Here is a 14674-nt window from a genome sequence, read left to right as displayed (position 1 = left end):
AATAAATTATAGAGCGGAGGTGCAGAACCTGGCGGACTGGTGCTCCGATAACAACCTGTCCCTAAATACCACCAAGACCAAGGAGCTGATCATCAACTTCCGTAGGTCACATAACGGGGAATACGCCCCGATCTTTATCAACGAGGAACAGTGTGGAGAGAGAGTCCAGCTTCAAGTTTCTGGGCACTCACATTTCGGAGGACCTAACATGGTCCAATAACACTGCTGCGCTGGTCAAGAAGGCACAGCAACGACTGTTCTACCTAAGAACACTGAAGAAGTCTGGTCTACCCCAACAGCTGCTGACGACATTCTACCGCTGCACCATAGAGAGCATCCTAACACATGGCATCCCTGTGTGGTACCTCAGCTGCACGGAGGCAGAGAGGAAAGCTCTTCAGCCGGTAGTCCATAGAGCTCAGAGGACCATCGGAACACAGCTACCAACCTTGGAGGGCATCTACAACACACGATGCCTCAGAAATGCCACCAGCATCCACAAAGACTCTTCACACCCCTGCAAGTCTGTTCGAACTACTTCCATCGGGCAGACGATACAAGGCCTTCTACGCCCGCACCTCCAGACTCAGGAACAGCTTCATCCCCAGGGCCATAGCTGCTATGAACCGGTCCTGCTGAGCCGGATGGTCACATCGCACAATGATCCGGCTCAGATCTACTTGCACTTTATTCTGTTTAAAACTGTCACAATTTGTTTAATTGGGTTGTTTAAATTAATACTGACTAGCTAATTAAATTGTTGCATCGTATGGGAGGCGCATTCCCAATCTCGTTGTACCCCTGTACAATAACAATAAAGATATATTGTATTGTGTATTGTACTGCTTTTGACACCTGACTGATCCTGAAAAACAAAACTGGAAAGCTCATCTCCCAGTTACAGTAACAAAGTCAAATGGAACTGCAAATGCCCAATAGAGTCATAGAGTGATACAGTTGGAAACAGGTCCATCGGCCCAACTTGCCCACATCAGCCAACATGTCCCAGCTACACTAGTCCTCCCTGCCTGCGTTTGGCCCATATCCCTCCAAACTTGTCCTATCCATGTACTTGTCTAACTGTTTCTTGAACTTTGGGATAGTCCCAGCCTCATCTACCTCCTCTGGCAGCTTGTTCCATATACCCACCACCCTCTGTCTAGAAAAGGTTACCCCTCAGATTCCTATTAAATTTTTTCCCCTTCACCTTGAACTTATGTCCTCTGGTCCTCGATTCCTCTACTCTGGGCAAGAGATTCTGTGCATCGCCAAAGTTGGTGATCAGCGTCACCAAATGTTCACCAAAGATGGAAAAATACACATTGTTATATACAAATGCAGCCAAATGCCACAATGTCAACACCGACAAGAAAACACACTTTTTACTGGATTTGCTAAGTAAAAACTGACAAGAGTCATAGAGTGATATAAAGCGTGGAAACAGGTCCTTCGGCCCAACTTGCACACACCGGCCAACAGGTCCCAGCTACACTGGTCCCACCTGCCAGCATTTGGTCCATATCCCTCCAAACCAGTCCTAGCCATGTACCTATCCAACTGCTTCTTAAATGTTAGGATAGTCCCTGCCTCAACTACCTCCTCTGGCAGCTTGTTCCATACACCTATCATCCTTTGTGTGAAAGTTACCCCTCAGATTCCTATTAAATCTTTTTCCCTTCACCTTAAACCTATGTCCGCCGGTCCTCGATTCACCTATGGGCAAGAGACTCTGTGCATCTACCCGATCCATTCCTCATGATTTTATACACCTCTATAAGATCACCCCTCATCCTCCTGCACTCCATGAAATAGAGTCCCTGCCTATTCAACCTCTGCTCAGACCCTCTAGTCCTGGAAACAGCCTCGTAGATCTTCTCTGTACCCGTTCCAGCTTGACAACATCTTTCCTATTACACGGTGCCCAGAACTCAACACAATACTCTAATTGTGGCCTCACCAACGTCTTATACAACTGCAACATAACCTCCCAACTTCTATACTCAATACTCTGGATGATGAAGGCCAATGTGCCAAAAAGCATTTTGGACCATCTGATCTTCCTTCGACTTCACCTTCAGGGAGCTATGCACCTACACTCCTAGATCCCTCTTCTCTACAACACTACCCAGGGCCCTACCATTCACTGTGTGGGTCCTGCCCATGTTAGACTTCCCAAAATGCAACAACTCACATTTTTCTGCATTAAATTCCATTCCTCAGCCCACTTGGCCGATTGATCAAGATCCTGCTGCAATTTTTCACAACCATCTTCACTATCTGCAACCGCCCCCCACTTTAGTATCATCTGCAAACTTGCTAATCTGTTCAAAGTGGTTCAAAGGAAAAAATACCACATTTATCAATCAGCAGCGGGTTTCAATCCTAAAAAGAAAGCCACTGAGCACATTGCTAAAGAATAATGATTCATAAAATGCACAGACATTCTCCAGCAGAAAATTGCCCTTTCAGTGATTCATAATTCCCTTGCTATCAGAGCTGCCATCGTGCAGCTAGTTTCAGTGCAAAAAGAAAATTAGATTTTCTGGAGCTTTGCTGAACATTTTTATTATATTTTTAAAATACATTCTTTGTTTCCTCAGCACCGACATAATGAAGCCGCTGTGGGAGCTAGACATTAAGGCTCCTTGTTGAGCCAATCTCAGGGGCTTTCTCAAAGACTTCAACACTCTCTAGAAAACCTAGATATTTTTGATGCTTTCATACTTATTCATATCAACTATGATGCAATACAGGGATTATCAGGTTAAAAAAAGCAACATAATTTACTATGAGCACCATAAGTTACGCAGTGCATCGACTCAGAAACACTGAAATCTCACATATGTTTTTGATTAACTCCATGTCATATATACAAACAACTTGTCATTCTTTTCCTCTTTCTCAGTATTTCTGTCTCCTGAAGAGGGCGCTGTGTATTCATTAAGTCAGAGTTGCCAGCAGAGACTCGCACACGTTTACTAAGTTCTGGATACAGGAGTGCTCTTTTACATATAAAGAGAAAAGGTTTACGAGGGATATCCAAGGGGAGAACATTTGAATTATTTCAAACGAGGATTGAATTCTACAAAAGATAAGTTATCTACTGAAGGATTTATTTTAGGTGAAAATAAAAAATACAAATGTTTGAAATAAATACAAAATTATTTCAGTATGACAATATTCAAGTGTATTAAATCGTGTAAATGCATGCTGGTGGAGAGAATATCTGCACACAGTCAATTAGGGCAATTTGGTTATTTTGAAAAGGAAATTGGTTAAATGTGTGGAGAACAAATACAGGGATTAAGGAAAGAATGGAGAAGAATTGTCTGATTACTCTTTGAAATATCAGATGCCTGGTCAGTCGTTTGTTGGCCTTCCCTCAGTACTACTCAATTCTGCAATTTGCTCATGGGTTCAAGCCCATACTAGAGAAAATGAGGGGTCTATTTCAGTTGGAGACAAAAGAAAACCTCAGCATTATGCACCAATTAAATGAGAAAAAGCAATACATAACTATTTTCAGGAACATTTTTTATCTGATTTCATTAAAAAATGAAAAATAGGTTTATAAATGTTCTTATAATACTGTTTTAACAAGGACATTCATGAATATAGTCATTATGCTATACAGGAATAAAAAGGTATTTGGTTTCCCAATAAAAGTTTCATAAGACGAGCAGTATTTATGAAACAAATATTGGCAGGAGATGAAACAACTAAATAGACTATGTATTTTGAGAAACGGAGAGATCATGAGCGTTCAGGCTATTATGTCAAAGTAAAAGGAGAGTAAATTGGTTGCGCATATTACCCAAGCTCATCTTAATTGGGAGATTCTCCTTGCTAGCAGCTTCCACTAGGTGCCTCCGCACTTCCATCACAGCCTCTTTATGTTTCATGTTTAACATGGACTCCCATAGAGCTTTGGATGAAGGGTCACTGCAGTGAAATAACAGGGTTAACATGACATTAGTATACATTGTAATAAAAAGACCATGTTCCGTGCATGTTCTGGAACTGCTATTTATGCTTGGTTTACGAAAAATGCACATGCAAAATTATTCTCTGTTCATCCCTCAAAAGGCAGTTGGCGGGTAAAATGGTCACAAAAATCAGATTACAACAGCAAGACAGGAGCTTAACAATGCCAGCATCTCTTTTTTCCATGGAAAAGCAACTTGCATCTCCTCGGTCAGTCTAGCTCCAGAGATATGCCAGATAGCGAAATGCTGGGTTTGCACTTATGTTATTTTATAAGATGCTAATGTTCAGATTGGCCAGTTTACCTCACATTATCCAGAATATAGTTGAATCCAATTTGCCCTCGACCAAGCCCTTCCCTTTTGGAGATTCTCTTTATTGGTTGGACTTTTTTTTAACATTCTGCTGGCTTCAAATCTTAAGAAAGAAATTGTGATGACACATCTTCCTCCCAAACCTTTCTCCACAGTGATGTACGAGTTGTGTACAGAAGAGCATATTGACTGGTCGCGTCACAGCCTGGTTCGGCGACTCGAACATCCAGGAATGAAGATTATAAAAAGTGGTGAATACAGCCGGTCCATCACGGATACTGACCTCCCCACCATCGAAGCAATCTACAGCAGACGCTGTCTCAAAAAGGCAGTCAGCATCATCAAGGTCCCACACTATCCTGGCCACTCACTTCACTCCTGCCATCAGAAAGAAGGTATAGGAGTTTGAAAACTGTAACTTCCAGGTTCAGGAACAGCTTCTTCCCAACCATCAGGTTATTGAACACCACAAACTCCAATTAAATTCCAAACTGCCTTGGTTGCACTTGGGGCTTCAGAATTTGTTTTGTATTTGCATTTTATTGGGTTTTTAAATTTATTGAACTTTTTTTTGTTTGTTTATTATATATTATCGATTGAGTACTGCATTTACAAACCTGAATGCTACTGCAAGTAAGAATTTCTTTGTTTCACTTCGTAACATCTATATACTAAAACTCTCGTTTGTTTGTTTGTTTGTTCCTGAACTAGAGCCAAAGCGGTACACGATAGCGTGACAATTTTAGGCCCACCTTATTCACCTTCGTCCCTTTGGTGCTAATGTGCTAATGGAAGAAGTTTAATTGAAATCGGTGTTATATTTTTAAAGTTATTCACCTTTTAAAGTTTAAATCTATCTCCCAAGGAGGGAGGATAAGGGTGGTTGGGGAGCGAGGGAGGATAAAGGTGGTTGGGGGGAAGGGAGGATAAGGGGGGGGAGGGTGCTGCACCAATGCAGGAGAGGTTTGGGCCCAATATGTCCACTTGGTCTAGTAGGACAATAAAACACTCTTGATTCCAAATTCTTACAATCCATTTAAGCAGATAACAAATAATCAATAAGAGTAAAAAACACAATAGAAAACACTTTTTACTTATCCAACTTTAATAAACAATGCACATCAATGGTTAAAGTACAAATGCGTTAAATCTTTAAGTTGGAGTGTTGAATTTGCATGTCAGTGACTAAGCCTATTACCAATATTTATTTACTAATCAAAAATGGAAATTGCTACGTCTGAATTTGCAATTAGTAACATGCAACTAGCAGTAAACATGGAGAAAAAAGTCAAAATTCACAAGTTTAAATTTCCAGATCAACATATTTGTTTTTCTCCACACATCATTTCAGACACTGTTCTCCTTACCATCTCCATATATGAATAGAAATGTCAAGACCTTCAAAGGGCATTCTAGACTACAAGAAAAATCTGAACCTTGCCCGTGTGTGTAGATCGCAGGACAAAAAGTAGTTTCAGCTCGGAAACAGCACAATTCTGCAATTAATTCTAATCAAACCCTTAGAAGTAGGGGAGAAAAAAAATCACGGGTGAAGCTTGAATATATGGTCCGATGTCTGGCGAATCCATCATCAAGGCTTGTGTGCTATCAGCAGTAAATCTTCCCTTCAACTAGCACCATCAAGCTCGAGGGTCTGGAAAAGCTATTACATCAATGGCTTACATACTACAGTTTACAAGTTTTCTGCAACACGAATGAAACTTTGCTTAGAATACTGAATCTGGTCTAGGCCACATTCATAGAAGTTCATGGTTAATGAAGACTCACATTATGGCAGAAAGTCATATACATACATAAAAAGAACAAAGGTTTATTGAAATGACTAAGAATCAAACCTAATCAAAATCTACAGGAAACCAGCTGTGAAAATAACTGTTGCATTAATCAGAGGATAAGTCACTGGCATCAAAGAGCTATTTCCGTTATTCACTACAAGATAATTTTTGCTTTAAAGCAAGTAATATAAAAAATATTTTTCCAGCATTGGCCCGGGTTGTGTGGTGGAGCAATGGTGAGGTTATTAGCACTCTATTATTATGTTAATTGGACAACAACTGCCAGTGTCCACATATGCACCATAACATGTGGAAACCGGGAGAAGTTGCTGTTGCAGTTCTCTACACTGGACTCAGGATTCTCAAACTCAAACAATCTAGCAAAAAAAAGTGAAGGTTAGTCCACTCAAGTCATAATTAATTTTTAAAAGTATTAATTATATCCTATGAACTACTCTGGTACTGAAATGTTTACATGAATAGAGTCTCAATCCTTCAAATTTATGTTGTTCTTTCTTAAACTGTTCCTTCCTGACTCTTTAATTTGCTCTTTTAATCCCATCTTGCTTTCCATTTATATTTCACATTCTGTACACAACCCATGAGGAAGTGGAACAAATCGATAAGGAAGAGTGAGATAACAGTGAAAGCAGAGAACAGAATGTTGCCTGGCCTGGAGAATTCTATCCAAGAAAGAAAGATTCTGTGGACAGGCTGGACCTGTTTTCTTTGATTCACAGGAAGTTCACGAGAAGATTAAAAGAAAAGCCTTATTTAGAGCGGAATGGAGACCTCAATAACAATTGTGCATATATTCAATTTTTTCGAGTGGTTGGAACTCTCTGCCCGAGCGATGGTAGAAACAGAAATCCTGATACATGCACATGAAAGCCCCCTAAAGCTGCAGACCAGCAGTTGAAATTTAGATTATTCTGGAAAGTGCTACTCTGTCTTTTCAGGCTTGGGGCAAAAATGTACAATTGTTGCACAGAATCAATGGCGCTGAAAATGTTTAATTTGGCATTTGCTTTCAAATGTCCTTGTTTGACTTCAGTTCTGCTCTCAGTAAGGACCATTCACAGTACATCCCAAATTCCCTGTTGATTGCAATGGAGCATTTTGATAATCTATCAAGCACAACTCACAAACACCTATCCAGTTTGCTCCAGAGACTACAGTTGAAATAGAAATATAGAAAATAGGTGCAGGAGTAGGCCATTCGGCCCTTCGAGCCAGCACCGCCATTCAATATGATCATGGCTGATCATCTAAAATCTGTACACCGTTCCTGCTTTCTCACCATATCCCTTGATTACGTTAGCCCGAAGAGCTATATCCATATGACAAAGCTGTCATCACTGACAGAAACCTCTCTCATCTGTACATGAAAGGTTAAATACTGAAACCCAGAAGCCATTCTCAGTGGCACCATTGCACTGCTGAAGTCTTTATGAATGACATTATCACAAATTTGGTGATTTGACGTAAACTTTAAATTTTCGCATAGTACTCTCACTGGAAAATAAAAAGCAAAATTCCTAAGCATTATTGCACTGGGTATTACAATGCTTCCAAAGCATAATTATTGGCTTAACTTTAGTGATCTCACATTAAAGCTATGCCCACTAGTATTGAATTTTTCCATTCTGGGAAAAGAAATTCTGACCGTTAGCTCTCTCTGTTAGCTCTCAGTGCAGCTCACGACACGTTATGAAATAAACTTTCCAGATCTGAGCTGTTAATTGTTTCTCTTTTACAGATGCTGCCCAACTTGTTGAGCATTTCCACTACTTTGTTAATATTTCACATTACCACTTCTAGAGTTTTCTACTTTTTGATTCCTTCTTTTTACTTCCAGGCTTATTGTCCAAGAATTCTTTAAACTGATTCATCTGATTCATGCCTGATAATTTTATTGCTGCTGAATGCTGCAGAATCACTCTGGATGGAACCAGACTGCGTTCAGAGGGGAAATGTGCTTGATAAATCTTTCAAAATCTTTTTAAGCAGCATTAAAAAAAACATAAACAAGAAACACTCAAAGGGGCAGCAAACTATGCTCAAAATTAAGCTTTTGGAAAGTTCAAAATTCAGTAACCCATGGTCTCCAGTAAATTAGAGAATAAGTCAAATACATAATAATTTAATTCCATCCATTTAATTGCGGGAAACAAGGGTCACCTTTTCTACTTGTGAAACCTAATGTGACACCCAAACTGAAATAACTATCGACTATTTTTCTTTCAAAGCCTGGGGATACTATGGGAGAGTCATTCTGCCATAGACTCAACTCAGTTTGTATATTTTGGCAATAACTCAAAATTTCAAAGGCTCTAATCACATGCATGAAAGAGGCCCAGACCAACATAGCTGGTGATGGTTCCTACCCTAAGCCACCTCACTGAAAGACTACTGTATGTCGAAAGAGGATCTCCATTCAGGTTTGTGCAGCGAAGCTGCAAAATGGCATTTAACATAATGAATAGATGAGCTTACTGGATAAAAGCTTCATTAATTTCTTATATGGAGAGACACAGAGTTACTGTTTTTCTTAAAAATACACAGCCACTAAATATATTGGACCAACAAAAACACCTTCAGACATAACATTGAAAAATATTTCAGCAATCACCAAACAGTAAAATACAAGCTTTTCTATTACTCTTGCATTGAGCACCTTCAGTATCTATTAAACAGACGTGACTGCACTAATATTTATTATAACTGAAAATCCATTGGTTAATCATCAGGATTAGAAAGATACATTCTCCCTTCCCCTTGCTCAGAATACACCACATACTCAGCAAGGAGGAAGAAAATCATGTTTCTTGCCATCTACCAATCTTTCTTATCCAGGAATAGCTAATGGTTTTGTTCCATTATAATGATCAATTATTTGCAGATTTTCCATATCATGGCATTTATCTTTTTCCTACATCAGTTGTATCAGTCTATCAACATGGGTAATTTTATGCAAAGTCACTGAGCTTCGCATCCACCTTCCAAATTAAATCTCAGAAAATGTCCAAGACCAATGTGAACATAGCAAACAACTGAACGACTCCACAATAGTTCTTTAGTCTAACTGGTAAATGAGCTTGAAGTAGGAAGAGTCAGTTAGAATATTCAATGTCAAATGAGGCAGAGATGGCAAAATAAAGAGAGGAAAAGAAAGGTCAAGTAGCATCAGTGGAAAGAGAAACAAATTACAGATGAAAGGTCATGATCTACAGGTGCTACCTAACTAACCTGTTGGGTATTTTCAGCACTTTCTGCTCATATTGAAAAAGACAACTGTCCAACTGATCCTTGAAGAAATTGTGTAGAACTTTGACTATTGTGTTTCCAGCACTTCAATTCCAAGAAAAACATCAGCAACGACATTCCAACCTAGGCACGACTTTCACTGACCTGACAAAAGCAGTGGGATGATCTTTGGAAGATTGTTATTCTTCTACATGTGTTGGGTTCACTAAACTCCTTGCAATCCATTTGAAACCATTAAGCACATTCAAACTCCTTTTGCTCTCTTTACTAATTTTTGTTTGCTCAATCTTCCAAACTCTCTAATTAATATTTCTGTCTTTGCGTAAGAGGTCTGCTTTTCTCAACATTGAATCAAAGCTGAGCTTCCCATCCGCCTTCCAAATTAACTTAATCTCTTCACAGCTGCACCGGTAAACTAGCCATGAGAATGAGAGGTGCAACTCATTTTATTTCCACATTTTCCAGCACCAGTCCCACTGCCACAGGAATCTTAAACCCTCCCCTTTGCACTAATTCTCTGCAATAATCCTGTTTTCTTTACTCACTGCCACAAGATTTCATCCCATTTTCTACCTCCCTGTCATCAATAAAAATCATAACCTCTGGCTGGTCACTCTGCCCCCTCCATTATGTTCCGTGGCCATTCAGTGACCCCCTTCCGCAGAAAGTCAACATAACATCCTGGAACCAGACAGAAAGCCTTGTATGCTTCATTCATTATAAAATCCCCCCAAAACTAAAGCCGTATTGACCTTTCTCCTCCTGCCCAGTACAACATTGCTACCCATGGTGCTAAAGTATTTGCTAAGGCCACACTCCTTCAGGGAACTGTTCCTCCCTCAGTCAGTATATATAACCGAATAGTGATTAGCAGATAAAATGCCCTTAATCATTTCTCAAAATAACTACTTGCTCCTTTGTTGGATTGACAATTACCCAGTTCCTCTTGGCCGACTCTCTTGAACTCTGTGGTCACCCCTCTTCAAATTCACTAGCCATAAAACATTGAGCCTCACAAACGGAGGGCAGACATCAGATATTGAGCAGGCTCAAAAAAAAGTGCAATTTCAGCAGCTCCAGTCAATAATACATAAAATACCAGTGTTTGTACAAGACACAGGAAAAGTCCTGAAATTCTCAAATGCATTGTCATGCCTCCATTAATGACAATGAAACCATAATAATTTTACCTCTCCTAATTATACCAAATTCTCCCACTTATCAAAACCCATGTTTCACACTCTGTAGAAGTTCTCCAACGTACCGGATTATGCACTATTTAATTGAAACAATCTTCTGAATATATCTTACACTGCAAGCATCAAAAACAAATAAAAACAAAAGGAGATTATTACGTGAAAGTATATTTCCAGATAGCATAATATCTTCACTGAATCATTAACACCTCTGTAGGGCGGTATCATTACTACCTACACTGAACATCTTTGCTCAGTCTGCCTGGCCGACATGATCTCCCGGTTGATAAACACTTTAACTCCCCCACCCATTCCTATATTCACCTGGGCCTCCTCCACTGTCAGAGTGAGGCCAGAGTGAGGAACAGCACCTCGTATTTCGCTTGGGCAGCGGTATGAATATTGGTTTCTCTAACTTCAAGCTACTGTTAAATTCGGTTCTTAAAGCAGACAACACACAAACAGTTAAAGGTAAACCAAGCAAAGCAGAAAATTATCATCAGACGGGAGTGGGGGGATCAGTGCTAAGGGTGTATGACCATACACAGCACTCCCCGTGCTTCCACTCAGAGATACAGCATTTTCGCAGCATTATTATGCAGAATTTGCAGCAAGAATGTTTAACACAATATTTCCTTCCAATCAATCACATTGTATTGGAACACAATACACAATATACAATGTCACCCTACAGTCATAAAATATTCCACACAATAAGTTATTAGTCGAAGGTAAGGATCCTTAAAATACCACAGAAGGTCTTGTTTACACACTCCCACAAGTAGTCAACAGTTAACCACATCCTAATCTTAGCGAGAGCATTGTCCATCGTCTTTCCCAGACATTCATCCCAGGCCTAACAGGATATACTAGCATTCAAGCTTTCGGAATCACATAGTTACATCCTGCCTGGTGCAATTTTGCAAACATCAGCTATTCAGGACCCAAAGTTCAGGCTCATCCTGTTCGTTCACTCTACCATTTTCTTATTTCTGTGGTTTCCAAGGGTTGTAAGTTTCAGCTACCAGACACATCCTTATGAGCAATTAGCATTCCTCCACTTTCAACAATATAGAAGCCCCAAAAGCATACAAGCAGGTTTGCAAACAATGGCCAAGCATCCCATCATGCAAAGTTAATAGCCATTAACTTTCATTCCCTCCTTTTATCATCTCATGATAACATTAAAGCCCTCGTGAGGCACAGAGTGATCGGGTACATTTAATCATAAAAAATACAACAATTAACAACAGAATCGAGCCATAAAGATGGTCCCCAGAGGTTTCCAAAGAAATTGAATGGCCATGCACCCCAGGGGGCACCCTTGTCATTATAATGGTGCATTTCTTCCCCAACCTTCTTGATCTTATTTACTTCTTGAGAAATGTGGGCAGCTAGGTCAGTGATGTTAGAGAATCCATCGGGGATTTAGGTAGAACACTCTTGTCCTACTACTGCACAGGTCTCCCCTTTTGCTGCTAAAATGAAGTCTAATGCCATACGGTTCTGCAGTGCCACGGTACTGAGGGCTACTACCTCAGCCGTCAAAGAGGAGATGGCTTTCTGAGTATCCACAAATGCATCAGCAGTGGCATTTGCCAACCTTTCCATTGCGGAGGCCGTGTTAATCAGTTCACGTGAGATGCGGGCTGTGCCACAGAAGGGAAAGGCAATTATCCAGAATCGTTCAGACTCTGAGATACCTCGTTTGGACCTTAATGGAGTGTATATCTCAGCCAAATGCTGCGCGGCTCTCATATGAGGGACAATATAAGCTAAGTAGCAGCATCCCCTCCAATGCGTGGAGCCCTTCAGCCTGTCCCATCCTTGATCATCCCCAGGTAGCATTCCAGGTAGCCAGGGGTATGCCCATGATCCATACATAATAAGTACCGTTCAACAGCCGGGATGGTCCCGTATGCCAATTTGAGGTGCAATTGCTGTTTCCCAAAAACACCCCATTACCCTCCATGTAACAATGGCAAATGGCATTGACTAGTCACTGAGGAGGGTGAATGGCCAATTTAAGTCGTGGTATGTTCCCCACTCTAGCCTCATTCATCATCCAGCGTGGTCCAAATGGTGGTGTATACCATCCTGCAAAAATTGATTTGTTTCTTACCCTCGATCCAGGGACATACACCTTTGTGTTATCGGGACCTGTACGATATTGGCCTCCACTTACACAGCCACTACCCAGGATGACATTATGAAAACAGTAAGCAGCTTGGACCTCTAAGATTAAAGGGAATGGGTAAGAGAGGTATCCCTTCCCCACTGGCATGGGGAACTTGGGTACACACCCAGCAGTGATATTGCTGTGGAAAGCAAACTCTTAACTCCAGGACAAAAATATACGTTTCTCTCCAGTCCAGCCCTTCTGGGCCAGTCCCAGGATAACAAGAAGAATCAACAGTCTCATATTTTATCTTTCAATTTTCCAATGCGCTTGCAATCGGTCAGATGTTTCCAGTGGTCGGTGTGGTGCTTGGTACTTGGTAAGGCCCTTTCCAGTGTTCGCCTAACTTCTGATCCCAATTTCATATCAGCACGTAGTCACCGGGCTGGACCTTTTCTCCTGCATCTCCGTCAGGCAGCAGCCTCTGGAACTATTTTACTTGTAAGTGTAATGCTGATAGAATATGAGTTAGTTGCTGAACATAGGTTATTATCTCATCATTCAGTGCTTGCAAATCGGGTTCCTTCATATGGTCTGCTAGCTCCCCAAGACGTTCTCAGGGGTTTACCATAGATAATCTCTGCGGGGGATAACTTTGTCACACTATGGGGAGTTACTCGCATTTCAAACAAAGTTAAAGGTAATACCTTAATCCACGTCTGCCCCATTTCTCCCATTAACTTTGTAATCTTATTCTTAAGGGCTCCAGTGGCTCTCTCAACCATACCTGAAGCTTGGGGGTGATGTACACAGTGAAACTGTTGTCTGATGTTAAAATAAGCACATAATTCTTTGTTAACAGGTGCAATAAAATGTGGACCATCATCAGAACTTATAACAGTAGGCAGCCTGAATCTCGGAATAATTTCTCTTAACAATAATGTCACAGTAGTTTCAGCAGTATTATTAGTGGTTGGTAGAGCTTCAATCCACCTACTAAACAAATCCAATATCACTAAGCAATATTGGGCCCGTGGCATTCCAATAAAATCAATTCAAGCATAAAATACATTCAAACAATCGTGCTGGCATCGGTGTCACCCCGGAGGGTACTTCAATAGGTTTGGCTGGGTTGGACCTGGCAAATCCTGCATTCGGAGGCTAACTTTAGGGCCTCCTGCCGAATGTTTGGATGCCACCACGTTTCCTTCGTCATCCTAATCATTCCCTCCTTTCCAGCATGTGTAAGGGAGTGGATATATTTTAGAATAGTCAATAGTCAAGTCATTTATTTGTCACATACACATAAATGTGCAGTGAAATGAAAAATTACCTGCAATAAGACCAATCAACAATAAGACCAATAAGAATAATCAATAAAAATGCAATAACACATACAATCATAAACTAACACCAAACAAAAGAAACATCCATCACAGTGAGTCTCCTCCGGTCACCTCCTCACTGTGATGGAAGGCCAGAATGTCTTTTCTCTTCCCCTGCCGTCTTCTCCCGCGGTCAGGCTGTTGGAGTTGCCACGTCGGGGCGGTCGGGGCTACCGACATTGAAGCCCCCGCCGGGCGGAGAAAATCCCGCGGCCTATTTTAGGCAGGTGGCGAGTCTGGGCCGCGGGCTCTGCGAACCAGAGCCCAGGTGGTACCAGCCAGAGGCCGCCAGCTCCAGGTGCATGGCCGATGGTAGGACGCAGCGGGAACGGAGACACGGCACAGAAAACAAAGGTCGGGTCTCCGTTCGGGAGAGACAATGTTACTGTTCCCACCCCCCACCCCCACATAACACACAACCGCAAACACTACATCATATTTAAACTACAATTCAGACAAAAACAACAAAAAACACAAAAGACAAACGGACTGCAGGCAAGCCGCAGCTGTGAGGGCAAAGTCCCGTGTTGGAATCAATGGCGCATCCCTCTTGTTTCCATAGTTGTTTCTCATGTGCAGAGGCGTCCCACTGTAATTTCTGAACCTCCCTCAT

The 14674-nt window shown here is 41.1% G+C and overlaps 1 protein-coding gene across 1 annotated transcript in view; it reads right to left on the bottom strand.

The window, feature by feature from the left end:
* The window catches only part of scfd2 (sec1 family domain containing 2), a 229179-nt gene that overhangs the window by 200574 nt on the left and 13931 nt on the right, over positions 1–14674 (bottom strand). Inside the window, exon 3 of the mRNA XM_078410453.1 lies at positions 3815–3942. Coding sequence (XP_078266579.1) covers positions 3815–3942 — 128 coding nt within the window. The remainder of the gene's footprint in view (positions 1–3814; positions 3943–14674) is intronic.

This window comes from Rhinoraja longicauda, chromosome 1, assembly GCF_053455715.1.
Source record: "Rhinoraja longicauda isolate Sanriku21f chromosome 1, sRhiLon1.1, whole genome shotgun sequence".
Taxonomy (NCBI): domain Eukaryota; kingdom Metazoa; phylum Chordata; class Chondrichthyes; order Rajiformes; family Arhynchobatidae; genus Rhinoraja; species Rhinoraja longicauda.
The sequence above is the reverse complement of the archived record's forward strand: the minus strand, read 5'-3'. Positions and strand labels throughout refer to the sequence as shown.